The sequence below is a fragment of the Ischnura elegans genome, chromosome X (assembly GCF_921293095.1).
Source record: "Ischnura elegans chromosome X, ioIscEleg1.1, whole genome shotgun sequence".
Lineage (NCBI taxonomy): Eukaryota > Metazoa > Arthropoda > Insecta > Odonata > Coenagrionidae > Ischnura > Ischnura elegans.
In genome coordinates, this window is record NC_060259.1 from 27,511,399 (window position 1) to 27,535,167 (window position 23,769).

General features: G+C 38.8%; 1 protein-coding gene across 1 annotated transcript in view; it reads right to left on the reverse strand.

Annotated features, from left to right (window-relative positions):
* Window positions 1-23,769, reverse strand: part of LOC124170903 (cadherin-23) — a 102,972-nt gene that overhangs the window by 46,574 nt on the left and 32,629 nt on the right. The window contains exons 2-3 of the mRNA XM_046549949.1: window positions 10,470-10,685; window positions 5,129-5,280 (exon numbers count right to left, since the gene is read on the reverse strand). Coding sequence (XP_046405905.1) covers window positions 5,129-5,280; window positions 10,470-10,659 — 342 coding nt within the window. The 5' untranslated portion in view covers window positions 10,660-10,685. The remainder of the gene's footprint in view (window positions 1-5,128; window positions 5,281-10,469; window positions 10,686-23,769) is intronic.

The following is a 23,769-nucleotide window of genomic DNA, read 5'->3' on the forward strand; positions in this document are numbered from 1 at the left end:
TCTTATGTATCTCTGGGACACCAACATAAAATTTAAAAATCATTGATTGCAATAAAAAAATAAACCACAGCTATTTGTTAAGCCTGATATTAGACAAAAACTCACAGAGCGCCTGCTTCGACATCGATCTTTGACTATCGCCGTCCGTCGACAGCTATCCGCAGAGTGCGGACGTCCAAGCTGATACTCATTTCTCAATATCATTTCATAGACCTTGTAGGTCTTCTCTTTTGCTCGCTAGTCATATGGTAACTAACATATGGTCGTCCTTCCAGTGGCGGTTACATATGAGGGGCGCGGGGGGCGCGTGCCGCATTGCCGAACATTGCAGAACCAAAATTGTAACATTTTAAAATCCTAAGGCATTGCCTTCTACATATAAATAATAATTTTGAATAAAAATTTCTTAAACTGTGCATGTAACTTGATTATTTGTTATTACGATAAAAGTAAACGTAACTCAAGATATCTTTTGCGCCCCCTTGAGTTTTTTCTGTATCAGCCACTGCGCCCTTCCAATCATCCAAGATAACCACGGTGAACCTCTGAACGTCGTTATACACAGGAACAAGCTTTTCTTTCTTGGTTCCTATTCCCAAGTCATTGATTCGGGCCACCCCTCCACTCGTGGAATGGAGGAAAAGGATATTTTACCCGAGGAATACATAATAACCCTTGGAAGAACTAGCCCTTACTTTTGGTAAACCAACATCTCTTGGTTGCTTCTATGAATGTTATTGGCCTAATTGGTAACCCAGGCATCTTCTTTCCCCTTGGATTGATGGTGAGTTTAGAAGTGAAATTGACATAGGTATCCCAGCATGAAATGTTTTAAAGCATTGAGTGGACGCGCACATAGCGCCAGAGTTCCGAAGCTTAAGCCGAAAATTGAACTCTAAGAAGCTTAATCAAAGATAAATCTAAGAAAAAGTCGCGGACAAGTCTAGGATGAATTTCACCAGGATTCAAACATGGATCTCCTAAAATCGCATTGAGTATACTAATCACTTATGGTGAATTTTCCCTTCAAAATAGTGCTGCATTTTTCTTTTACAAAGAAGTAAATTTATCATCAAAGGTTGATTTAATGCCATCGAGTAACAATGTTTAAATTGTTAAAGCAACATCGTCTGTAACTCGAAAAATACGATTTCCTCGTAAGAAAGTGACAAGGACTTTTTGTAGCCAATTGAATCTAGATTTAATTTGCGTTTTCGCATCGTTTCGCTAGAGGTCACGGTTTTCGAACTACACGTGTGCTTTAACGCGTCCTTAAAAAACGTGTTCTCAAGGGGGCCCACCTGTCTCCGCTCGGGAATTTTAGTGGGTTATTCATTAAGATAGGCCGTGTCACTCCGGAAATTGACTACTACTCGACCCCACCCTCCCCTTATTTTACGTTCGTTGACTGGATTAATATGCCCATGTGTCTCGCTGCTGGCCGTAGAGTTATTTTCATGTCTTCTCTAGTGTTATTTATAGATTTTACTTCAAGTTTCCAGGTAGTGGCCAATTGAAATCCATTGCCTACATTAAATTTATTTGGATGAAAGCGGATCTTGATGGCCTATTTGATTAAGCGGCCTCAGTAGCGTTGTGAGCGACAGTGAAGTTTTGCAACGTCTTATTTAATGGCCTAATATTTATTAAATACTTGGTGAAGTTCGCCATGAAAAATATTTGACTCAGCCGGGATTCGAACCCGGATCTCCCGATTGCCTGTCAGGCTCTGAGAAAATGGCTTGGTGATGTAACTCGTTAACACGCGATTTAGCGAACTTCATCCTTTGGTGTATTTAACTTTGCAACCTTGCGCATGACTGCGTACAAAGTCACTTGTTCCTGCAGTGCTAATATTTATTGATGCTGCCCCCCCATCTAGAAATATGCCATTTAGGGACATTATTTGAGGAGCAAGTGATACGGAATCTATCCGGCGAAGAAGTAGATTAGCCAAGATGTGAAATCTCTCTTAAGAGAATTGCTGCACCTAGAGCAAAATTCGAAGAAAGAATAATGTTCCCGAATTCTCTTTGAAGGAATAACTCCATAATCGCTCGGTCTACCAGCAGAGGGCAGCGCTACCGTTCTTATTAAAATGGTATATTACCGTCACAAGATTCTAAAGCTAGTTATGGACAGTGCTGACGGAAAATATCCCGAGGCCCAACGGACACATTTACCAGAACGGCCTTAGAGAGAATTAAGGATATGGATCTTCCACAAGAGGTTAATAAGAATCTGTGAACAGGTGCTCCAGTGACGGATCGAAAGATAAAGGGGTCTCTGCGGTAAAAACCTTAAAATGCATTCGTTTGGACTCGAATGTAACTATGGTTAGCCCTGGTGTGGTACGGCATCGATGCTGACCTTTTTGCTGACCCCTAAAGATTTCTGCTCGACGACTATACCGTCAACCGTTTTCCATCGCGTATCCATTCCATCATCTTTCCCGTCGAGGGCATTTACCATGACCAGACTCATGGCGTCTTTGTGTAATCGTAATTTTCACCAGAAATTGCTAATGTTTTGCATTACAGACTTCGAGAGAGTTCAATTCAGTGATTGTTAAGACGACTCCTTTATAGACTAGCCAAATGGTATAGATTAATAGAAAGTATTATAAATCACATGAGAGCCCATTCATCCATTATATCCGAGCATCAAATTTACCTCGAAGAAAGAAGAAAGCTTGCATTCCTCCACGTTTTAAGCGCAGGAATGAAAATGGGAGGCCTTCATCCCCACGGAAAGGGCCTCTATCATCCGCCATAAAAAATAGAATTTTTGTATACTCTGAACTATTAAGCCAAGTATGTAATACCTGATATAGAAAGCCATAAGTCCGAGCTTCAGAATCTAGGAGAGACATTTCTACACAATGGCTACGGAAGCAGCAAATTGTTAAGATCTTGAGAAAATCCAGTAAAACGCACTGGAGTCACGCTGGGGACCCGCTTTTTTTTAGCTTACGGCCATATCTATATTCCCTGTGTCTCCTGTATGTCGGGAAAGATTCACCGCGCCCTGAATCGCCATTGCACTATCCGCCTAAGTTGAGTTTTTTTTTCATCTCTTGAATTCTATGTTTAATGCTGTTTAAGTGTCTTGGAGTTTAGGTCTTGAGGAATTTAAAAGGCAAATTTTTGACGTTTCTAAATATTTAATGGCCTTCATCAGGGCTATGAATGGGTATAGGTACATAATTTTGATGCATAAAATGCTATAACTACTTTTTACCATAGTAAAATAGAAAAATTAATTCAGTTTTTAATTAAATAAAAAACGAGACTTGAATTTTGACATATTCATGATGATAAAATAAAATAAAATGGTTAATTTCCACACACTTTTTTTTATTAACGAACTACCGACCCGGTTAACCATTTTATTTTATTTTATCATCATGAACATTAAACATTTCCACCATATATCGCCGGACACTGTGAATTAAATTTTGACATAGTTCAAGTCAATATCAAAATTCTAGTATCTTCTTTTTAATCAATTTACTACTGAATTCTTTTTCTACTTTATTTTATTATTGTAAAACACATTGTTATTACCTTTTATGCTCATTATGTTTCAAAATTATGCACTCATATTCATTCATATCCCTGATGAAGGTGTCTTATATACAGAAAAGTTGTCAAAAATTTGCATTTATAATTATTTAAGGCCTATACTCCAAGAAGATGAATCAGAATATATTCCTATCACAATCAAAATCATGGGAGTGAGTGGTTAAGGAAAAAGATCCCACCGGCCTCATGTCGTCGGGGTTTATCAGCTTACGTAAGAACCTGGCAAAATATATGAGGGGAGACCCAACCGAATAATTTAGGCAGTCGTAAGGAGCGCCGTAGTAATTTTTGATTGGCGCTATCACGGAAGTAGACAGTAGCGGAACGGAGAGCATGTACGAAGGCCAGGCCATTTAATGGGCCGTTGCAAAAAGTCTTTGCTACTCAAAGCGTTACTGGAACTGCAGAATCAAAGAGGCGATCGATATCCGTTAAGATCAAAATGATTTTGATGGAAACACTGGGTTTCAGTTCATTGATACCTAGAAATTTGTGGAAAAATAACGTATTTAGAAGAGCCAAGAAAACAATTCTATGGTAAGCAGTGGGACACGTCAGACCATAGATTTTACCAGATCTCCACTGTTGGAAAAAACGGCCATTTTGATTGAGATATATCTGCCTAAAAATATTGTATATAAACCCTATACATCTGCAGCAGCTGAGTTAGTAAACCATGAAACTGAAACACAAGTTTCTTTGGAAGCTTTGGCAGCATTGCAACATGTCACCCGGTGCGGACGCTGAGAAATATTCTTAAATTTCCTACACCGGTTCAATCATCCTTAAAGTTTATAGCATTATATAAAATTAGCATTTAATAAAGGAAAAAGATATTCATTTTCGGACCGAAGAAGAGCCTTCTATTCTCGCCCTCATCTCGTGTCCCGGGAGTAAAACAATTATTGATTCTTTTTAGAAAAATACACGGATGTAAAATACAATTGTGCAATCCGGGTTTAAAGGCCGTTTTACACGTGGCACGTAATTGCACAATCAGACGTGTGTACGAAGGCGCAGTCAAAATTACGTCGTGTAAAGGCCGTTTTACACGGGGCACATACTTGCACAATCTGACGTGTGTACGAAGGCGTAGTCAAAATTGCGTCGTGTAAAGCGGTGAATTGCCAAAACACATGCGAGAATGTGTGGACGTGAGATGGCAAAATAGCCCCTGTTCTAATTTCGTTCATGCATTCGCGAAATTTCCACGCCATTTTAGAAATTAATGCAGTTCTAACCTGCGCAATTTTGTGCCCCGTGTAAAACGGCCTTAAAGCGGTGAATAGCTGGAATGCATGTGAGAATGAATGGATGTGAGTCGGAAAAAATCCCCTGTTTTAATGTCGTTCGTGCCTTCACTCAAGTGGACACCACAAAAAGATATTAATACAGATATAACCTGCGCGATTACGTGCCCCGTGTAAAACGGCCTTAAGACCACGGAGGAAATTTGAGCACAATGCAGTATAAGCATGCAATACACTATAATCTGGAGTGAAATGTATTTATTTATGTAATAAATGGCTGAAAACATATCTCACCTCTCGGTCAAGTTCCTTCCTAAGGTACAAGTTAGCTTCATTCCTTCCGAAGTTCTCAATTCGCAGCATCTCCTTTGCCTCTTGGCCTTTCACTCCAAATATTAGAGGGTCACCATCCGGGTCCATTCCCCTGAGTCTATATATTAAGCTATCTGTGAAAAGAGAATTAAAGCACTCATTAGGGAAAACATTTTAATTATTTATCTCCCGCATGATAAAAATGTTGTGATGAAGCATGCTGACGAATAGTATTCTGCATCACTTTTTTTTTAGAGAGAGCCCTATTTTTGTGTGAAACCTTTTTTAATTTTAAAAAGCAGAGGATATTTTAGAAAATAAGAGTTGGAATTGTCAAATTAACATTATATCACATTTCAATGTTAGAATTTTCTCATAGGTTTCGTGAAAGCACCTACAAGTGAAGAAATTCAAAGGTCGCGTTAGCGGAAGGTCGTGTCGTAAGCTTGGCGTGACGTCACTGGCCAATACGATTGCTGTGTAGGTGGTGCCCGCTGGGGCTCGCGAAAATGTTCGACAAAAAGATAAAATTAAGGGCGTACTCTATTGAAATCCCCATTATCGCTAGAGTACCCTGATAAATGGGTCTCCTTAGAGTACATAGTCACATAATTTTTTGATTTTGATATTTATTGAAAACTTCACTAATTGTAAGTCATGTAGGTTCGAAGATTTTCGCGACATTGATCAGATGATTTCTGCATATTCTTCAGGTTCTCACCGTGTCCGTTGGCTTTCGTTGACAACAGTTTCGCTGACATTGCAGTCAGCATCTTCAGGTCGAAGGTCTGTCGTCAACAAAAGCCAACGGACGAAGAAAATGCAGAAATCAACTACGCTAAGTATACTGTAAGAACTGCTATTGATTCGAATGGAATTCTCAGAAACGGCTCAGGTGTCATATCTGTGGTTAATGAAACATAACAGTTTTACATCACGAATTCATTCCTCAAATAACACTCGGAAGATTTCATGATGATAAGAATTGTATTTTCCGAATTTTATGAACTGTAAACAGATGACGCGTGTCTTTATATCACGGGCGACAGAAATCAGCAAAGCTGAAACCTTTCACGTCGTGTTTTTCTAAATTAGTACCCTAATAGCATTATGCAGAAACAAATTAAGCATAAATTTAAAGCAAATTATATAAGTACCATCATATACTCATTAAGCGTTAAAAACTTGAAGAGGCGATATCTATATGTAACTGTTGTAAACTTAATTTACTTAGTGGTAATACTGTATTAAGGTATACGATATGCACAAAACTCCATCCATAGCTAGATAAAAGTTAGTGTATTGGAGTCATGAAGTTAGATACGAAATCCTAATTTATTAGCCCTTTCTAACCCAGAGCTGCTTCTGGAAGGAATTAAATTTCAAGAATCCTCATTTTAAAATTGTAAAAATTTTCTGATCAGTCATAATTATTGTGGCAGCTACATATTTCGCCATTTAACTTTACAGCACAAAAGGAAACGTAGATTAAACCTTTCTCGAATAAAGTTGAAAATTTAAACATTTTCGATGCTGTTTAGAAGCAACATTGGGTATAACAAATAAATCGGACTGTGGAAGCGAAAGGTGAGTCATGACGAAAGAAATGTCTTCTCCATTTGGCCATTCTCTCTTACGTGTAAAATAAACAAATGCGAAAGTTGCCATCCACTTTTCATGAGTCGGTGACGTCATTAGATCAGTGGCTCATTTAGACCACCTCGGAGAGCTTTTAGTTCAGGGAAGAAATCACTCACAAGAGTACAGGCAACGGCGAACCACAAACAAGGTCGAGGAATAACTGGAAAGTGGTAATCAGCTCGTCTTGAGCTCATGACATCATCAAGTGAACCACACGAGGCCCATGAACAAGGCCGAGGAGTGCCTGGAAAGCGGTAATTTGCTCGTCTTGAGCTCTTGACACCATCTAACATTATCTGCGAAAGAGTTATGGCCGACGATTTTTGGTCGCGAGTACGTTGAGGAGCAGGCAACGAATCGAAAAATAGAAAAATGTAGGATACTCTGGTCACATAATAGATTATTTCATGGTGGCATCTTGTCAACTGGGAAAGCTTTGAGCGCATTTTTTTTTGAAAATTGAGCAAATTTCTTAGTGGAAGAGCTATTCAGCACTGCTTGACTTATCGCGGACAATCGACAAAAATAAAATGGTGAATGAGCCGATAGCTATCGTCCTGGAAACAGAAGCACTAGGCTATGTGAGTCCTAGCCTTGAAGAGGTAATAATTTTTTCTTTTTGTTTTCCTATTAAGGCCAGATTTCATATTATTTTAAACATAGTTTCGGAGGGAACTGAATTTCGCCGTCTGCACGTTTTTTACGAATCATTTCGCTGAAAAAATTTCATGCTACAGAGCACATTCGTTCCAGAGGCTGATCTAGCATTTCCGTTTCGTCTCTCTATATCCATCATGCTGTCCTTACGTGAATTTAATGACTGTCTGTATAATATTGATGTGGTAAATTGCTCCAGTGTTAAGAATACACTCCGCCTCATTAAATGAGACCTAAAGAAATGCTATTCGTCGCTCCAATTAGAATTTCCCAGAAGTTGCTATGTAATTCTTCATCTCTCTTGATCTTTCTAAAGATTCTACTAGAAATTCGTCATCGTGGTCACTTTAAACTAAATGATGAGACACTGCTGCTTCTACAATTATATTTGAGAAATTGCTTCAACTCAGTTCTTGCATCCAGCTTTTACTAATGAGCATCGAAGACTGGGGTAGAATATTTAGTAATTTATAGCGTGCGTACGTCGTAATTACTTTTAAGTATGTAGATCTTATGCGACAGATTATGCGGTAAAGCCACGTTATCGTGAATAGGATATCCTGTTATTCGTAACTCATTCAGATACATTAGTTGCATGCTTAACTTATGTTTTAGCGGTAAGAGAGGACGAAAAACTGATTTAGCCCTTATTATCAGAGCGTTACTTAACTGTACTTTTTGCTGATTTCATAGTGCCAACCCAAATTTTTGGTAAATAGTGTAGCAAGAAGTAGTAAATTATAAACAGAGAGAGAATGGCTATCTATATTCCATCCATTCGATCATTTTACAGAACGAGTGGAGGATTCAAACGAAGTCTGCGTTTATTCTCCCACTATCCTCTGATAAAAAATGAAGCACGTCTACGGTTTTTACTGTAATTTCAGGGTTTAATTACTGGTACCATTCGTAAACAATACGGAAATATACGAATACTCGTAAAAAATAAGTATCTCCCTCTTTACTTTCCGGCAATTTTGGCAGGTGCAAGGATACACAGTGGTGAGAAAATATATTGGTACAATGAATGGCTTAGCCGCGACAAGCACCATTGCTCCTTTCACATTGAATTTTGACCGACTATAGCGCCAATTTATTGAGCGCTCATATCTTGACTTCATGGGGTTCGTTCACTCAGATCCAAAATCATACTTCATTAAAAGAATGAGGCAGAAGGAAGGGAAAATAAGTTATGACGAAAAACATAATTCTTATTTAGGCATTGTCTCATAACGTGAAAATGAAAAAAATGCATAAGTTACCGTCCAATTTTCATTACTAAACTTTTACACTTTTCATAATCGAAAAAACTTAATTTTTCAAAGAAATCTTTTGTAAATTCATAATTTTTCATTACTTTGTTTTGTTTTATGAAGAAAAATTAATTTTGTTTATATTTCGGCGGGGGGGTCCGGACCCCCCGGAGTCGTTAGGTGACACGGCCGTGAAACGTTCATTCATTCATATGAGTACCTCAGGGGATTTTTCAACTTCGACTATTAAAAGGGAGGAAAAAACGGTAAAATCTAGTGTTTGATATTCGTGAAAAAAAACACCTGAGTACATGTTGATATTCAAAAACATGGAAACCGAAAATCCGTATCCCAGCATGGATTTCAGCTGAGCACGCTTTTTAAAATCTCGTACTGACGGGCGACAATGAACTGGTAAAGTATGACGTTACCCCGAAGACAATCTCCATCTTTGTTCTAAACAAATACCAGCTCCGACTTCCTAATCTGTGAATGCAAGTTATAGCAGTTTCTACCTTTAGAAAATCATTAAAACTTTATTGTTATTATTTAATTTATGTTTTTAATTTTATTTAAAGCACACACCACCCGCTCGACATGGATTTATGGTGACGGATTACTCGCTTAAAACTAACGATGTCATCTTGAAATTGACAGAATTTACAGAATTGACTCTGGTTAGGTCTAATTGATCTGCAAGGAAAATACATTCTTATACAATTTCTAGTTCTTCAGGAGCAGAGTGAGCCGCCATTAACGACAGTTAAAATTTGTATATTATCGCTCAGCTTTAGCATAAATTTTAACGATGTGATATAATTCAAAATTGTTTCCAATCATTTGGCGTTGAGTACATGAAAATAATAGATTATAGCAGTAATATTACAATAGATTAAAAAATAAATCTAATATTCCACATTTTTAAACTACAAATAAGAAAAATTATATTAAACGAAAGCATCAATTATTAAACCAACGTTTTTATTTTATTCGAACTAAAAATAAGGAAATAAGCCATCCGGACTTGGCAAAAGGTCCCACGTTTGAATTTTACTGGTAAAAGACTACATTTTCCAAACAAAAAACGTGGTGGGCATCAATTTCAACATCGTAAATCAAATTATTTCACTCTCAATGTTAGTTAAGTTACTGCAGCTAAAATAAAAAATATTTGATAATGACATTAAATCAATGTAGTGACAAATGTAAAGCAAATGTGCCCCTCGTTTTTGCAGTGTACATTCCCTTAACTTCGACACTGTAGTGATATAAATTCATCGTCATATATTTGAACTTACAGTCGTAGTTTTGTAATGACTATTCGCTGATGTACAAATGCATTTAATTAGTTGAAATTGATATACCAAGTTTTGGTTTAGAACATGTAGTCTTCAAGTGAAGGCTGCTCGGGTGCTCCACCGGGTAATCTCCTCCACGGCTGCTAGGCAGACATGGCGTCAGCGATGGGATGAGGCAGATCTATGGCTTCAGGATCAGGACCCTATGAGGGAGATTACCCGGTGGAGCCCCCGAGCAGCCTTCACTGCCAGCATACACCAGGAAAGCATCAAATCTTATTTCACGTAGGCTGTTTCATGTCACATTTCTATCTGTAAAATTTTCACGACGGACCTTGGGCTGAAGAAAGATAATTTATTTTCTTTCTTCTATTCGAAGAAAATGAAAACGTTGTTATTGAAATTAGTTTTCTTTGTTTATAAATTTACTGTAATATTTGAATGTCCATTCGTGCTTTGGAGTGGGCTACTTACTTGCTGGCGTCTCGTTGCCTTCCTTGAGCTTGAGGATGATTTCGCCCGCTGCCTCGGTGAGGAAGCGCGGGGGACGGTTGGCGGGGCCCGAAGGCGCGGAGCCGGGTGCCGGGCCGGATGCCGCAGCGCAGCACCAGCACAGCGCCAGTGCCGCCGCGCAGAGCGTAGCCGCGCCGCGCCGCCGCCGCATGCCGCCTCAGCGCCGCTCCATCTCACCTGCAACGGACAAGCACGGGGGGTTAGGGCTGGCTCTGGTGCACCCGTTCACAGGTTCTAAAGGCCGTTTTACACGGCACACGGAATTGCGCAACCTGACGTACGTGCGAAGGCGCAATCAAAATTGCGTCGTGTAAAGCGGTGAATTGCTAGAACACATGCGAGAATGCGTGGATGCGAGACGGCAAAATAGCCCCTGTTCTAATTTCGTTCATGCATTCGCGGAATTTCACGCCATTTTAGAAATAAATGCAGCTCTAACCTGCGCAATTCCGTGCCCCGTGTAAAACGGTCTTTAGAAATCGGTTCGCTTCCATCACAAAACCGATGTGTCTCGAAAGCGGTTCTGAGCCTTTAGAGCAATAGTAATGCCATGATACCATTGGTAATACCACTACTAATTGCATTTACCGGCCTCGATAGCGGCGGAGTTTAGTTCACGCCTGCCAAAGAAGAGGTTGCAGGTTCAAGTTCCGCCTGGGTAGGTTTCCCCTATCCAGAGCACGGTTGTGCATGTACGTTAAAAATTTTAGTATGCTGAAAACCCCGATGTAAAAGGCCACATAGAGCTGTTTTCGATGGTGTGGGAATGAATAAATAAATAACAAATAAATAAACAAACAAATAAACAAATAAATAAACTAAACAATACTCTAGACTGACAGCTACAGAGTAAAATAGGAGACGGAAGAATGGTTCCATCGCCCTTTAATAAGAGCGCGGCGGCATATTTTTTTGCCAAACATGGGACGCGATTCTGTAACTTTCTATGGTTACGATAGGAAAAGACCCCTTCACGACCCGTTTATTTTCTCTCGAGCGCTCACTCTCACGTTGCGGTCTTGTCAGTTTTTTCCAATGAATTTTTCAGCACGATATGAAATTGTTTCACTAATGCGCTTGCGCTATAAGTTTAAATCTAAACAGATCTATTTTAAAATATTTATTCAAATCTTATGTAATTAATAGTAGCGGGCGTAAGTTTGTGGAAACCCTTTATTGTAGGAATTGAAGAAATTAAATCTTGGATTTTTATGCATGGTGATTTATTGTGACCAACCATGGTTTCGTTACAGCGCGATATTATCAAGGTGAGAAGTACAGGTAAATTGAGCAGTATCTATTGCGTTAAAAGGAAAGAGTGGAAAAATTTCCGGTGCTGTTGGTTAGGGGGAGGTGGCGGTTGGGCTCGATGCTACGTTAGGCGTCACTGTGGGTGGGGTGCAATACATAATGAGAGAGTTTTTATGCACATATCATGAGATAGCAAAGAAATTGTCCACGAAAATTATTTGTATTACTTGAAGATTTCTCATTATAATAGAACACTTAAACTGGCGTCTTTGGATATTTAGTCAGAACTGCGTTCACTTTGATGTTGTACTTAGAATTATAGGCGATGAATATAAAGGATACTAATTATAATTCTCTCCTTATGCATATGGGTTGGTTTTTAAACTCTGCCGTACGGGAAACAAAGGTAGTATTTTAAAGGAATCATTAAAATTTTCGTATTCTCTGTAAAAAAGCTGATTACGTATGTAAAGCTGTAGAGTACTTTCCATTGAATCTTGGATGATAGCAGAGGGAAGAAATAATATATTTTACGCACTTAGCCTCTCCTTGTGGACACAAGTCATACATAAATCATAGTCATGATAAATGGTTATTATTTGTTAAAGTGATCGAGTAATTAACATATTTCTCTTGTACTTACGTAAAAATGAAATTAATAGAGGACTGGACTTTAATCATACACTCATCGGAAAAGGTTAACATCCAGATTTACCATTAACTTCAACTGAGATCAACTAAACAAGCACATACTTTCACGGATATCCTTAAAGTTCCCTACAACTTCTAGTATATCGTATCAATGTCAAACAAAACAATATTTTTTTCAATTATATTTCACCCCATAAAATTGACCCCTCATCCATCATTATCTAGTAGGTAGGGTTAAATACTTGCATCGTCATAAAAATTTGCATATCACTGAATTTTGAATAAATATTCACGGAGCTTAGTTGGAAATAAGTTAGAGTCGTTTTTATTCCACAACGCAATGCAACTCGTATACATTGACGCCGTTAGTTGGAAAGTTTTGTCGTACGGAGAAAGGACCTGCTCGATATAATGTGACTTAAAATCTACTATTCCGACTGGACCAGCTGGCAGCGGTCATGCTTTGCACCCGAGAATTATATCGTGCATATTAGACATCTACGTTCTTTTGTTCGAAAAGGTATTTTAAGAGAACGGTAGGACACGAGGGAGTTGCCACAGCCGTTGAATAATTCATTAAATGGGGCAAAACTAACCCGTCGAAAGAGATTAGCGGACATTAAATTATTGTAGGGAAAATGTTATGCTTGTACTTATAAGTGCACCTTGTTAGATATTTATAGTTACATCCATTTCATGTCTTTACTGAATTATCATTTTCCATCGTCAGGCGAAAATATTTTTGACGATTGCGAGTTTCACTGATTAGCGTGTGAGGCCGCTATGGATCCGCGGCGAACAGCAGCGTGTTGAAGGGTCGCTGAATGGGCACAGAAGAAACAAGAGTTTGCTTACGGTGATTGTTAAAGCGAACTGAAAGGGTTCAAATCTCGGCGGTGGAAGAGAATAGGGTAGTTTCCTCCATAAAAAAACGAAAGGCATTGATTGCGATTCGTTACCCACCATTAGTGTATTCATAATATACAAATTATTTGGTTTTAGAAATCCCAGTTTATACGAATGTTAATGGTGAATTTTAACCGCATTTGAAAAAGGTCAGATTGGCGCCCATGCGATACCACTCCACGTGACGTCACAGGGACCTAGTTGTTTCTATGCGAGTAGATAGGAGTTTTACATCGTTTAAGATTAACAATGCATGCATGAGGCACAGAGCTCAGGGAAACATCTCTTAAAAATCACCTATTAAAACTGCCTACGGTCGGAAAGTTTCCTTCGTTTGATAAGGTATTAATAATCCCTATTTAAGCCAAGCGCTACCTGCTGGCAGGGCGCTTTGCTACCTGCTAGCAGCCTGCATCGTAGCAACGCTCAAAGCCTCGCCCTAAGGTCACCTCAGATGGCGGTAGTGCGAGCCAGAATGACGTCACACGGGCTTTTCCCAGCATTCATACTTAGCCGTCACATTTTCGCGCGCTTGAAAATTTTCACTTTTCAATTTAATCGCGAAAAATAGATATCGTCATTTAAAAATCTGAAAGGTTTAAATACGTACTCCAGGATTAATAATCTTTAGATTTCGGCAATAAAAAAATAACAGGAAACCACCCTATTTTTAGAGACTTCCCGATCCCTGCTTGAATGTTGTGAGCAGGATATTTCAAGCGCAACACTCAATCCGTCGGATGGGAAGTTAGGCCTTGGTCCCCTTGGGTCATTCCGTTGAGAGCAGGCTAGTGCTGACACCGGGTTTCTCACCACCCTTCCCTCCCTATCCTTCCTTATGGAATAAATGACCCCAGCTGTCGGTCGCCTCCTCCAAATACCTACCTCCGACTTTTATTCTTGGGAAAAAACGAAAATAAATACTTTTTTCCCAAGTGGCGTAATTTATCTTAAATATTCATCTTGGTATGGTATTTAGAGGAGGCGACCGACAGCTGAGGTCATTTGCACCATGAGTGAAGGGTATGGAAGGAAGGGTGGAGAGAAACCTGGCGTCGGCATTAGCCTGCTCTTAACGAAAGGCGCCAAGGGGATCACGGCTTAACGTCCCATCCGACGGACGGAGTGTTGCGCTTGAAATGTCCTCCACAAAACACTCAAGCAGGGATGAGCCAGTCTCTGAAAATTCTCTGCAACTGGCGGGATTTGAACCCGATCCCGCCGGGTGGGAAGCCAACACTCTAGCCACCACATCAACCCGATCCCCATATTCATCTTTGACACCCTATTTATGGATAATTTTCCTAAGGAAAATTCTAAATTTCTTTAAGTATTTCAATTCAGCTATCCAATTCCTTATGAGTTTATTAAAAATTTCGAAGCTTTAGAAATATTACATGTGCGACAAAACTTGAAGTGAAAATTGAAAATGCAGCGGAGAATTAATTACAGTTTAGATATCTACTATGACAATTCATTCCGCAATACTTTATGATGAGGGAGGACAAAGGCCATGAACTGAATATTGGTATTAACATTTTAGCAATGGTATGAAAGTACGCGATAAAATAAAATAAATTTCCTGTATTATGTAATTGGATTGGTCACAATCGATTTTCACACTGAACCCATATTAATACAAATGCAAATCAAGAGTCTCATTTTCAGTTTTTGAGATCAATAATTGTCACGAATTGATTAAAAGGGAATTTTTTTGCATCCACCATTTTTATTGTCCCTTGTTGGTTCATCATTTCGCTGAGACGGAATTTCCTCTTTTTGCGTACACGCCTCAGATCGATGACCTCCATTGCCCAAAGTACTAAGGGGATCGTGAAGTTTATTCATTTCTCAGACAGGGCAAGGATTGATGCTTCGGTTGATGTGCTTCTTAGGAGTATCCTAGAATTTATGGGAAATTATTTTATCGTGAGTTTTTAATTTACTCCTAGAATTTATGGAAACAAGTCTTCCGACCTGAACGTTCACGGGCCAAAAAACATCTTATGGGTATGCAACAAGAGTGACCAAATTATGAAAACTATTTTTTGACGATTTCCGATTCCGCCGCACGCCAGGAAATTCACTTAATACAGTTCACTCTATGTGATTACTTGAAATATAACAATATTCCCATAGAAAATATTCCAAATGTTTTCACTCCTGTTTTTCCGTAAACAACTCCAGTCGACGGATAACGCCGAAAGGAGGCTCGTGATCGCGACAAAAATTGATTTTTCGGATTGGGAAAAAATTTTGTTTGATTTTAAATGCTTTCTACTTGTGCGCTCTCTTAGGGAAATGTGAAAAATTACGCGAAAAGATAATTTCAACGGAATCGTTCGGGGAGACTTCAACAGGTGTAGTACCAGTAATATTCACAACCGCTTTTTATTGCTCAAGGGTTTTAATGATAATGAATATATATATTCGTACCATTCTTAAGATTAACACTGACTTTCAGATAGATACGAATTGTAGAGGAAAAACGGTTAATCGAACTCGAAATATAGTGAATTAAAGATGCAGAGGTTGCATAATTTAGAATCTAAATGTCATACTTCAAGAACCCCTGCACTATTTTTCAGTTAATTTACTTGCTTTCCTTATTTATCATGCAAACTATTTTAGTATGTGAAAGAAATCGAATCTTTATACTGATTTCCCGGCGCGATAATTTTATCTTAACCCTGCCGTACACACCATACATATGTATCCTTTTTACTATACATAAATATGTTTACTATACATCTTGCGTCAGAATTGGTAAGCATTTACATAAGCGCTGATGTTTGTGCCAGCTTTTCGTATCATTTTCAGCCCATACTCCCGCTCGGTCATCTCTCCCTCGTCAATAGTAATTAGTTTTCCGCATTATTGGTTTGCTGCTTCGCAGTTACTTTATGCATGGGGAATATATATGCTGATTAACCAAATCATGGCCCACATGAAAGTGATCACTAGCCAGGCTCCGCGGAGAAAATACTGCCCCAAGATATTTATAAAATAGAAAGAACTGCTACTCTTTACTACTGGTTCATGTCGTATGTGTTAGCTTTTCAGCATGTAAAAATGGTTTTAAAGAAAAATGATGGCATGTAAAAAATTAAAAATAAGGGTAAAATAATACCTTCGTTATAAAGTAACATAAGTTAAATGATTGAGTTTTTGTAAATAATATTTTTGGTTTTCAAAAATGAAATTAAGTTTATGGCATACTATTATCAAGATTATAAAATGGTATTACTTTTATCAAGAATTATTCGATTTTAAAGTTTGGATCCCGAAAAGAATACAAAAGAAATTGTTTTGTTTTACAACTCCACGAATGAGGGCGCACATTTTTCCAATCGCCTTCACTCCACCTTCTACTTCTGCGGCGTATCTTGCCAATGGCCGCTCATTTGTTCGATAGATTCATTAATAGCTATCAGGGTATTACGAACGACAAAGTTCTTTAATAAGTATAGATCTCGTTGTAGTTTTATTGGAAAAGTGCACACTATAGTGAGGTATCTATTTTAGCTGAGAGAGATTTCCTTATAACGAAAATTCGATGGAAATATCGGAGACAAGAGGAGACTGACACATTTTCCCTATTTACCTACCTCAATACAATTACGATTTCATTAATCTATGCTCAATAGCTACTGCCGAGGTAACTTATAGCCTAGCCATGAGGAAATAGAGGCAGATTGTATTGAGTTCCGAAAGTCAGGCGTAACGGAAAAAAATCTAGATGGATGCCGGAGGCTGCCCTATTTCTCAAACTTTGCCCCTGGCGTGCTCTGGATTGTTTCCCCGGTCATACCGCTCCTCCACATATTCCGTCCACACATTCCGAGCCTCTTCTCGTCCGATTAAGATCGCTTCATTTTAACCTCAATTACTGGCATGTCTTATCCGCTTTTGCCGCAAAATAATGAATTCACATGGGCACACAAGTCGTAATTTTAAATAATCTAAAATCTAAGGTATCTTTCAGGTTCGAACCAAAATAAGATATCATTAGTGAATGAAAATCAATGGATAATGCATATTAGATTATTTCCTTTTATTCGAAGTTTTTTTTAATGGAAATTGAAATGATCTTACTTGATACAACCTTCGTGATGCGTAGGAATTTTTAGACGAAGTATGACTTCACACTTTCAATCTTGAAATCGTTGAATGAAAATGAAACTATGTTTTTCCACATTTAATATTTATTAGATATTGCCATGGTTTGAACGCGCTGCGTCATCCTCAGGCGAAGAGTACATTGATCAATATACTCCTAATGTGGAAAAACAGTTTAATTTTCATTCAATATGAATGAATTCCATAAAGTAACGCCTCAAACCATCAACTTGTGATCGTTCAAAGGTGGATAAATTCATGTCTCTAGCTGGCAAACCTTAAGCCTTTAGTCTGAGACATAAAACAGCCATGCGATCTGATTGTTCACTTTTGACGTATTATTTTCGGAATATTCAATATATTACAGATCATTGGCGTTACTCATTTGTGTAACCACATTTACGATACTCGCATATTCTTCATCAAAAGCATGGTGAAATAACATGGCCAAGAAATTTCGCGAAAATTTTAATCTAGACGATAATTATGTCATTGAGATGAAAGAAAAGCTTAGAATCTCCCTAGATCATGTTGGATATCCTACTGGCTAGTAAATACCTAAGTTATATTTTTTGAAGAATGTTTTCCGAGGTTTAGAAAAATTATCAATCTATTATTGAAAAATGCCTCTTTTGTGCCCTCACCGAAGGTGGGAAATTTTTTCCATTCAATTTGAGATTTGTTCACTCATTTTTCAGCCCGGTTTTACATTTATTTTGATGGGATTTATTTTTCAGGTCTGACGCAAGATTCGCTCGAAAGTGAATTGATTTGAAGCTTGAGAGATGAACAGCGTTTCCGGTACTATGCTGCTCGCAGTCGACGTTTTTGTTTGAATGACGCTAGTATATTATGAGAACCTTCTAAGGCATTAAAAGCGGTCAATGTAAATATTAGACTGGGAGAAATATTATCTCATGCCAAATCAACCTCATCTCACGTAATGTTACACATTTAACAACAAAATCAATGGAAATAGTAATGTGGATAATACAATGGATTTTAAGAGCCTCTACTAAAGTTATAAATGATACATACCCATACAATTTTAATGTTTCGCGTCAAATGTTTAGTTAATGATTCTAAGATGCTAAAATAAAAGAGCATTATCTTCTTCAATCAAGTCGCAAAAATAAAGAAAAGGCTATGCATATAAACTAAGGCCTTTCTAGGAGTGGAGTCATGTTTCCTATATTGCTAATCAAGAAAGACATCGCTCAAATTCGGAGGAAGTTCTTGAGATAGCTATTTCCTTATTCACTCAGCCAGGGTGACTTTTAAATGCGAGAGATTGAAGCACTCTGGAGGTAGCCGCCCGTAACGCTCAACTCGAAATATTTACGTAAGCCTTGGCATCCACTAGTCTTGGTGGGATTTATTCTAATTTTTTTGGCATAATGTTTAATCCCATATGAGAGGAGGCTGAGTTGATATTCTCCCAGTCACACATATATGCTACTTTAAATGCTTCTAATTTCTTGATTATTTTTCATAATTTTTCACTCTAGCAACGAGGGACCCTAGCGATTTATGGACTAACTTTCAGGAAAGAAAGCTAATCATGCCACATTTAACGTTGGAAAAGTCGCTGTACCCGCCATGACTCAAAGTAGACAAAAGCGAGGGAATGAAAATCGGTCGGTATTTCTCGAAGCAACTAGTGGAGAATGCTGAATTTGAGTTCAATTTCTTGCTATTGTCTCTCACCTCAATATTCTGTCAGAGTACTCATTGCCATCGGTGACATAATTCAGTTGACATTAGGGGATCGGGTTGGTGTGGTGGTTAGAGTGGTGGCTTCCCACCCCGTGGGCCTTGTTTCAAATCCCGGCAGTGGCGAAGGCAGAGTTTTTCAGAGAATGCCCGATCCCTGATGGAGTTCTTTATGGAGGGAAATTCATGCACAGCAATCCATGCCCATGATCATGGACGACGCGTCACTCATGGCGTAAAGGACATTAACTCTCGGTCGCTTCCTCCAAATATCATTCTATAACATCTGCAGTTGACACTATGCCTCAGTAACATCTTTCGTTGTTGCAAAGGCGTAGCTAGGATCAAAACTAAGGGGGGGAGGAAGCCATGATCGCTGAAGTCGCGATATATTAGTATGGAAAAGGTGAATGAAATCAACAATTTAAGAAAATGATAACAGCGCTTAGTTAGTTATTTAAATTATTTAATTGAAAAAAAATTAGTTACATGTCTTCCACTTATGTCATTTTTTCGTGGAATTAAAAAAATTGTCGGAAACTTTCGTTTCAATCCAGTCCTGAATTTCCTTAAAGACTTCTGCTATTTTTGCTTCAATAGGGGGGAGGGGGAGCTGCCCCTCCTACCCCCGCTGGTTACGCCCATGCGTTGAGTTGTGTACTGGCAAGTATGAGCTCATCAACCTGAAAGGAGAATGCTGTGGTAAAGATTGCTGGAGTCATTCTTCGGTGAAAAACTTCCTGGCCGTCTGAAGAATCTCTTGAGGTGCCACTAATGGGCTTCCGGCCGTCGGCCTGCGTTCCGGCCCAGAGGATTTGGAGCAGCAACTAAGCTCTTGCCTCAGGCCCCCACTGACCTCCAACGCCATTTACACTTCCCCAATCCCTCGAGAGCGACGTATCATAGCTAACGCGAGTTTCCGTATTTTGACCATTTGAATGCCTGACAAAAAAATTTACGCTTCAACTGAACGCTACGGGTAGCCACTTATTTTAAAGCGTGTCAAAAGCCTTAATTAAATAAAACTTTTGCGTTGAGTATGAGTGGCAGAATTCTTATCGGAATTCACGATTGATGATGATTTGTTAAATCTCGTAGCTGTCGTTTCGACAAAGTTTAGCATGCTGAATTTCTTTCATGAGTGGTCCTTACGTTACCAAGGACAACTAAACGAATGTACCTGCTACATTAGGTTTCTTGAAAGTGGAAAGTTGTGATTGGTTTGATAAATTAATTCTTATTTTTGATGAAGAATCCTCGGTTGCATTAAGCAGTCTTTGCGTAAAAATATCAAATGTGAAAAAACCACGAAAATCGTCAGAAAAAGCGAATTTATTCTAGGGTTTGCATCATTACCGCAAAGTGGTCATCGTTTGGACTTATTTCTGCAGCCTTCTCAGTTGCTATCTTAGCCTCATTGACCTTCAGGTCAGCCAAATATTGCGTCAATTACCTAGTCTTCCCTTCTCTCTCTCTCTTGCAAACAAAAGAAAATGCGAAAACGCAGCAATTCTCCGTACATTCAAATAATATTTTCACATTTATGCTGCGACCTTGGTACTCCACTTTACGGGTGCTGTACCATTAAGATCTGCTACATGAACTTTTATCTAAGTAGCAACGAACATGTAGCATTTGAACCTTGTGCGTGCTACCATGATGGATTAGTCAAGGGACAACCAGTTGCCTTCCGAAGAATATCCACTGAAATAACGAATTCCATCTCGTCAGCCCATACAATCCTGTGACTTGTCAGAAATTCCCCTGACCAGAAACTAATCTCCTTAACTTTGAGCCCTAATTTGTATTTTCCTGACAACTCCATTGCTTCTCCAACCCTCAACAGTTAAGTTGGCCCTCTTCAATGAGTCACATCCGCAATCATTAAGGCTTCAAGAACTAAGGAAATGCTTTCCTCAAAATGCACTTGACTGATTTTATAATTTTTTCGCAGTATACTATCAAATTCACTCTCGTTCTCGAGATTATAGCGGAGGCGGAGCTTGGAGCCGGTTCACTGAGGGGAAGGAAGCTGGATATTCAACTCTGCCTCAACCGCAAACATTTTTTTCAGAGTCGATATATTTTTCGCCTTCGCCAGACAATTTCTTTTCTCAAATGGTACGTTTTTTAATTTCGCTCCCATATTTTGACCAACAACATTCATTACTTGTATGGCGATTCCAAGACCCTCCTCCAACCTGCGCACAATTTTTTCGCATAATTACTATCATAAATTTATTGTGTTATTCTAATTTTAAAATATAAAGTTAAAGGCCCCTATTCCTTCCATTTCGTATTGTCTAATTTTTATTGATTCTAATTTTGCGTCATAGTTGACATAATGCCAGAATACTTTTTTATCATCAATTTATATGCTACATGCGGCCTTCCTCGATCATTATTTATGATAAAATAAAAATTTAAATAAAAGGAGTGCAGAAAGTAAGTCATCTCCTAGCTAGATCTCAATAGGCAGTGTAATGAAACAATCAAATTCTTTATTCAACCCACTGACACGGGCGCAGAAACTTGCAGTGTCACAGAAAATAAAAAAATTGTTTTTTTTTAAATCCAACATAATAAGTTCGTTAAAAGAGACCTAAAATCAGGCCCGTGCTGGGCCGACGGGACACCGTGACGTATCCCAGTGCGCCCTCTAGCCTAGGAATATCTGGTGCCCTCCTGTTCCAAACCTGACCTTTTTTCCGTCAGAATACCAACATTGACCAGTTAATTTAATTTCAATGATATCTCATTTAACAGCATGATAAACACCGTCTTGAGTAAACAAAATAATAATTTAAATTAATATACTTCGATCTGGTACGATTCAATTCGATATCAAGAGGGTAAGGTTCAAAATTTGAAATTTTTTTATTATATCCCCCCCCCCCGGAACCTCCCCCTGCATAGTGCTGGCGTCCTCTGGCCATGGCCACCCATCGCCGCGCCGTAAGGAGGGGTCCAGCATGGGCCTGCCTAGAATCGTATATAATCAGGGGCGGTCTGAGGTGTTTGGGGGCCCTCGGCTGGGAATAATTATGAAGCCGCCCTCTTCATCCCGCCCCCCTCACCCCGGAAAATTTTAGGGGATTGCAAGCCTGGAAAGGGATTTGACGCTATTCTGGCTCTTTAAAATACTAGATAAAAGTGATGAAAAAATACTATTTTACAGCTTATAAACTGTAATGATGCATAATGGTTCTATTAGCTATTTAGTGACTTTGTGCCACGTAATTGCACAGAAAAAATCTCTAAATGACCTTTTGAAATAGCCCTTCAAACAAGCGTCAGGTTCTCTTTAATATTCTAACACCTTTATTTTATTTTTTTAATATGATATTTTCTCGCTTGGTATGTTGTTGATAAAGCTACTACTGGAAACGCAGAACTTTATAATTAGAAAAAACTTTAGTTCTACGAATCTTATTCTTTTTTTGTAACGCCTTTCATATAGATACACTTCACGATAGACGCGAGCGTTGTGGGGGGCCCCTAAGCTCAGGGCCCCCCACAACGCCGACCAGCCGACTCAGCCAAACCGCCCCTGTATATAATGATAAGAATTCGGAATATTGAAGAGGAAAATAAGTTACGACGAAAATCTTTCTCATTAAGGTAATATCAGGTTGATTTAAATGAGAAAACGCAAACATTTATGTAAAAAACAATAAATAAGAAACAATAATGAACCTTTCCTCATATCCTTTGACTATTGCGATAAATTTAATTTTCAGGAGATAATTTTTAGATTACTCTAGATTAGCTTGGATATTATCTGAGTAATGGCAGAATTGCTTTTGCTCCAGCCGAATTTGGCCCCGCTGAACTCTCAAGCCCAGACCGTGCGCTTGGCGGGGCAGCGGGAGGTGGGGGGGGGGGGGAGGAGCGAGGAGAGGAGGGGGAAGGGGTAGTGGCTGGGTAGCGTGAAACATGTAACGGCTGCTTCGCGCACGACGTCATCGATGGCTGATATCTGGACAAGCGAACCGTAACGAACGGTACGGAGCGCGGACCGATGATTCCACGTAGAGCAAGATGCGATGCAGCAGGAAGAACGGATGATATCTCTTGCCGGCGAAAGAGCCGTAATTGACGTTTAAGTGTGCCCTTAGGCAACCTGTTGCTTGGGAAAATATTTGCCCGTGACATGCTGCTCTAAAGACGGACGATTTGGCTTTTTTTAAAGGATCGTTTACTATTTTTTGGATGGTTAAGATGAATGCGTGTACATGAAACAATTATTTTCGACCGATTCTGATATCAAGTAGTTGAGAAAATTTATATGAAATTATTTGACCATGTAATATTTTAAAATAATAGGGAACGTCAAAAAATCAATGAGTCCGTGAAAGACTCAAGTTAAAAACGAGCTGGAAATCATTGATATAAGACAACGAAAGCTGCTGTGTCAAAAAATATTATATAAGGCATTATGGGTGAAATTTGTAAAAATATGAAATTGTTAAACTATTGTACGTTTTTTTTCGCTAAGCAACCAAGGAAATTACATTTGTCTATGCGGGACTCAAACCCGGATTTCTAGAAAATCACGTCGCGTGTTTTTACATTTAAACTACCAATGTATCTTCTTTCACCGCGGATATTTCTTTTTTCG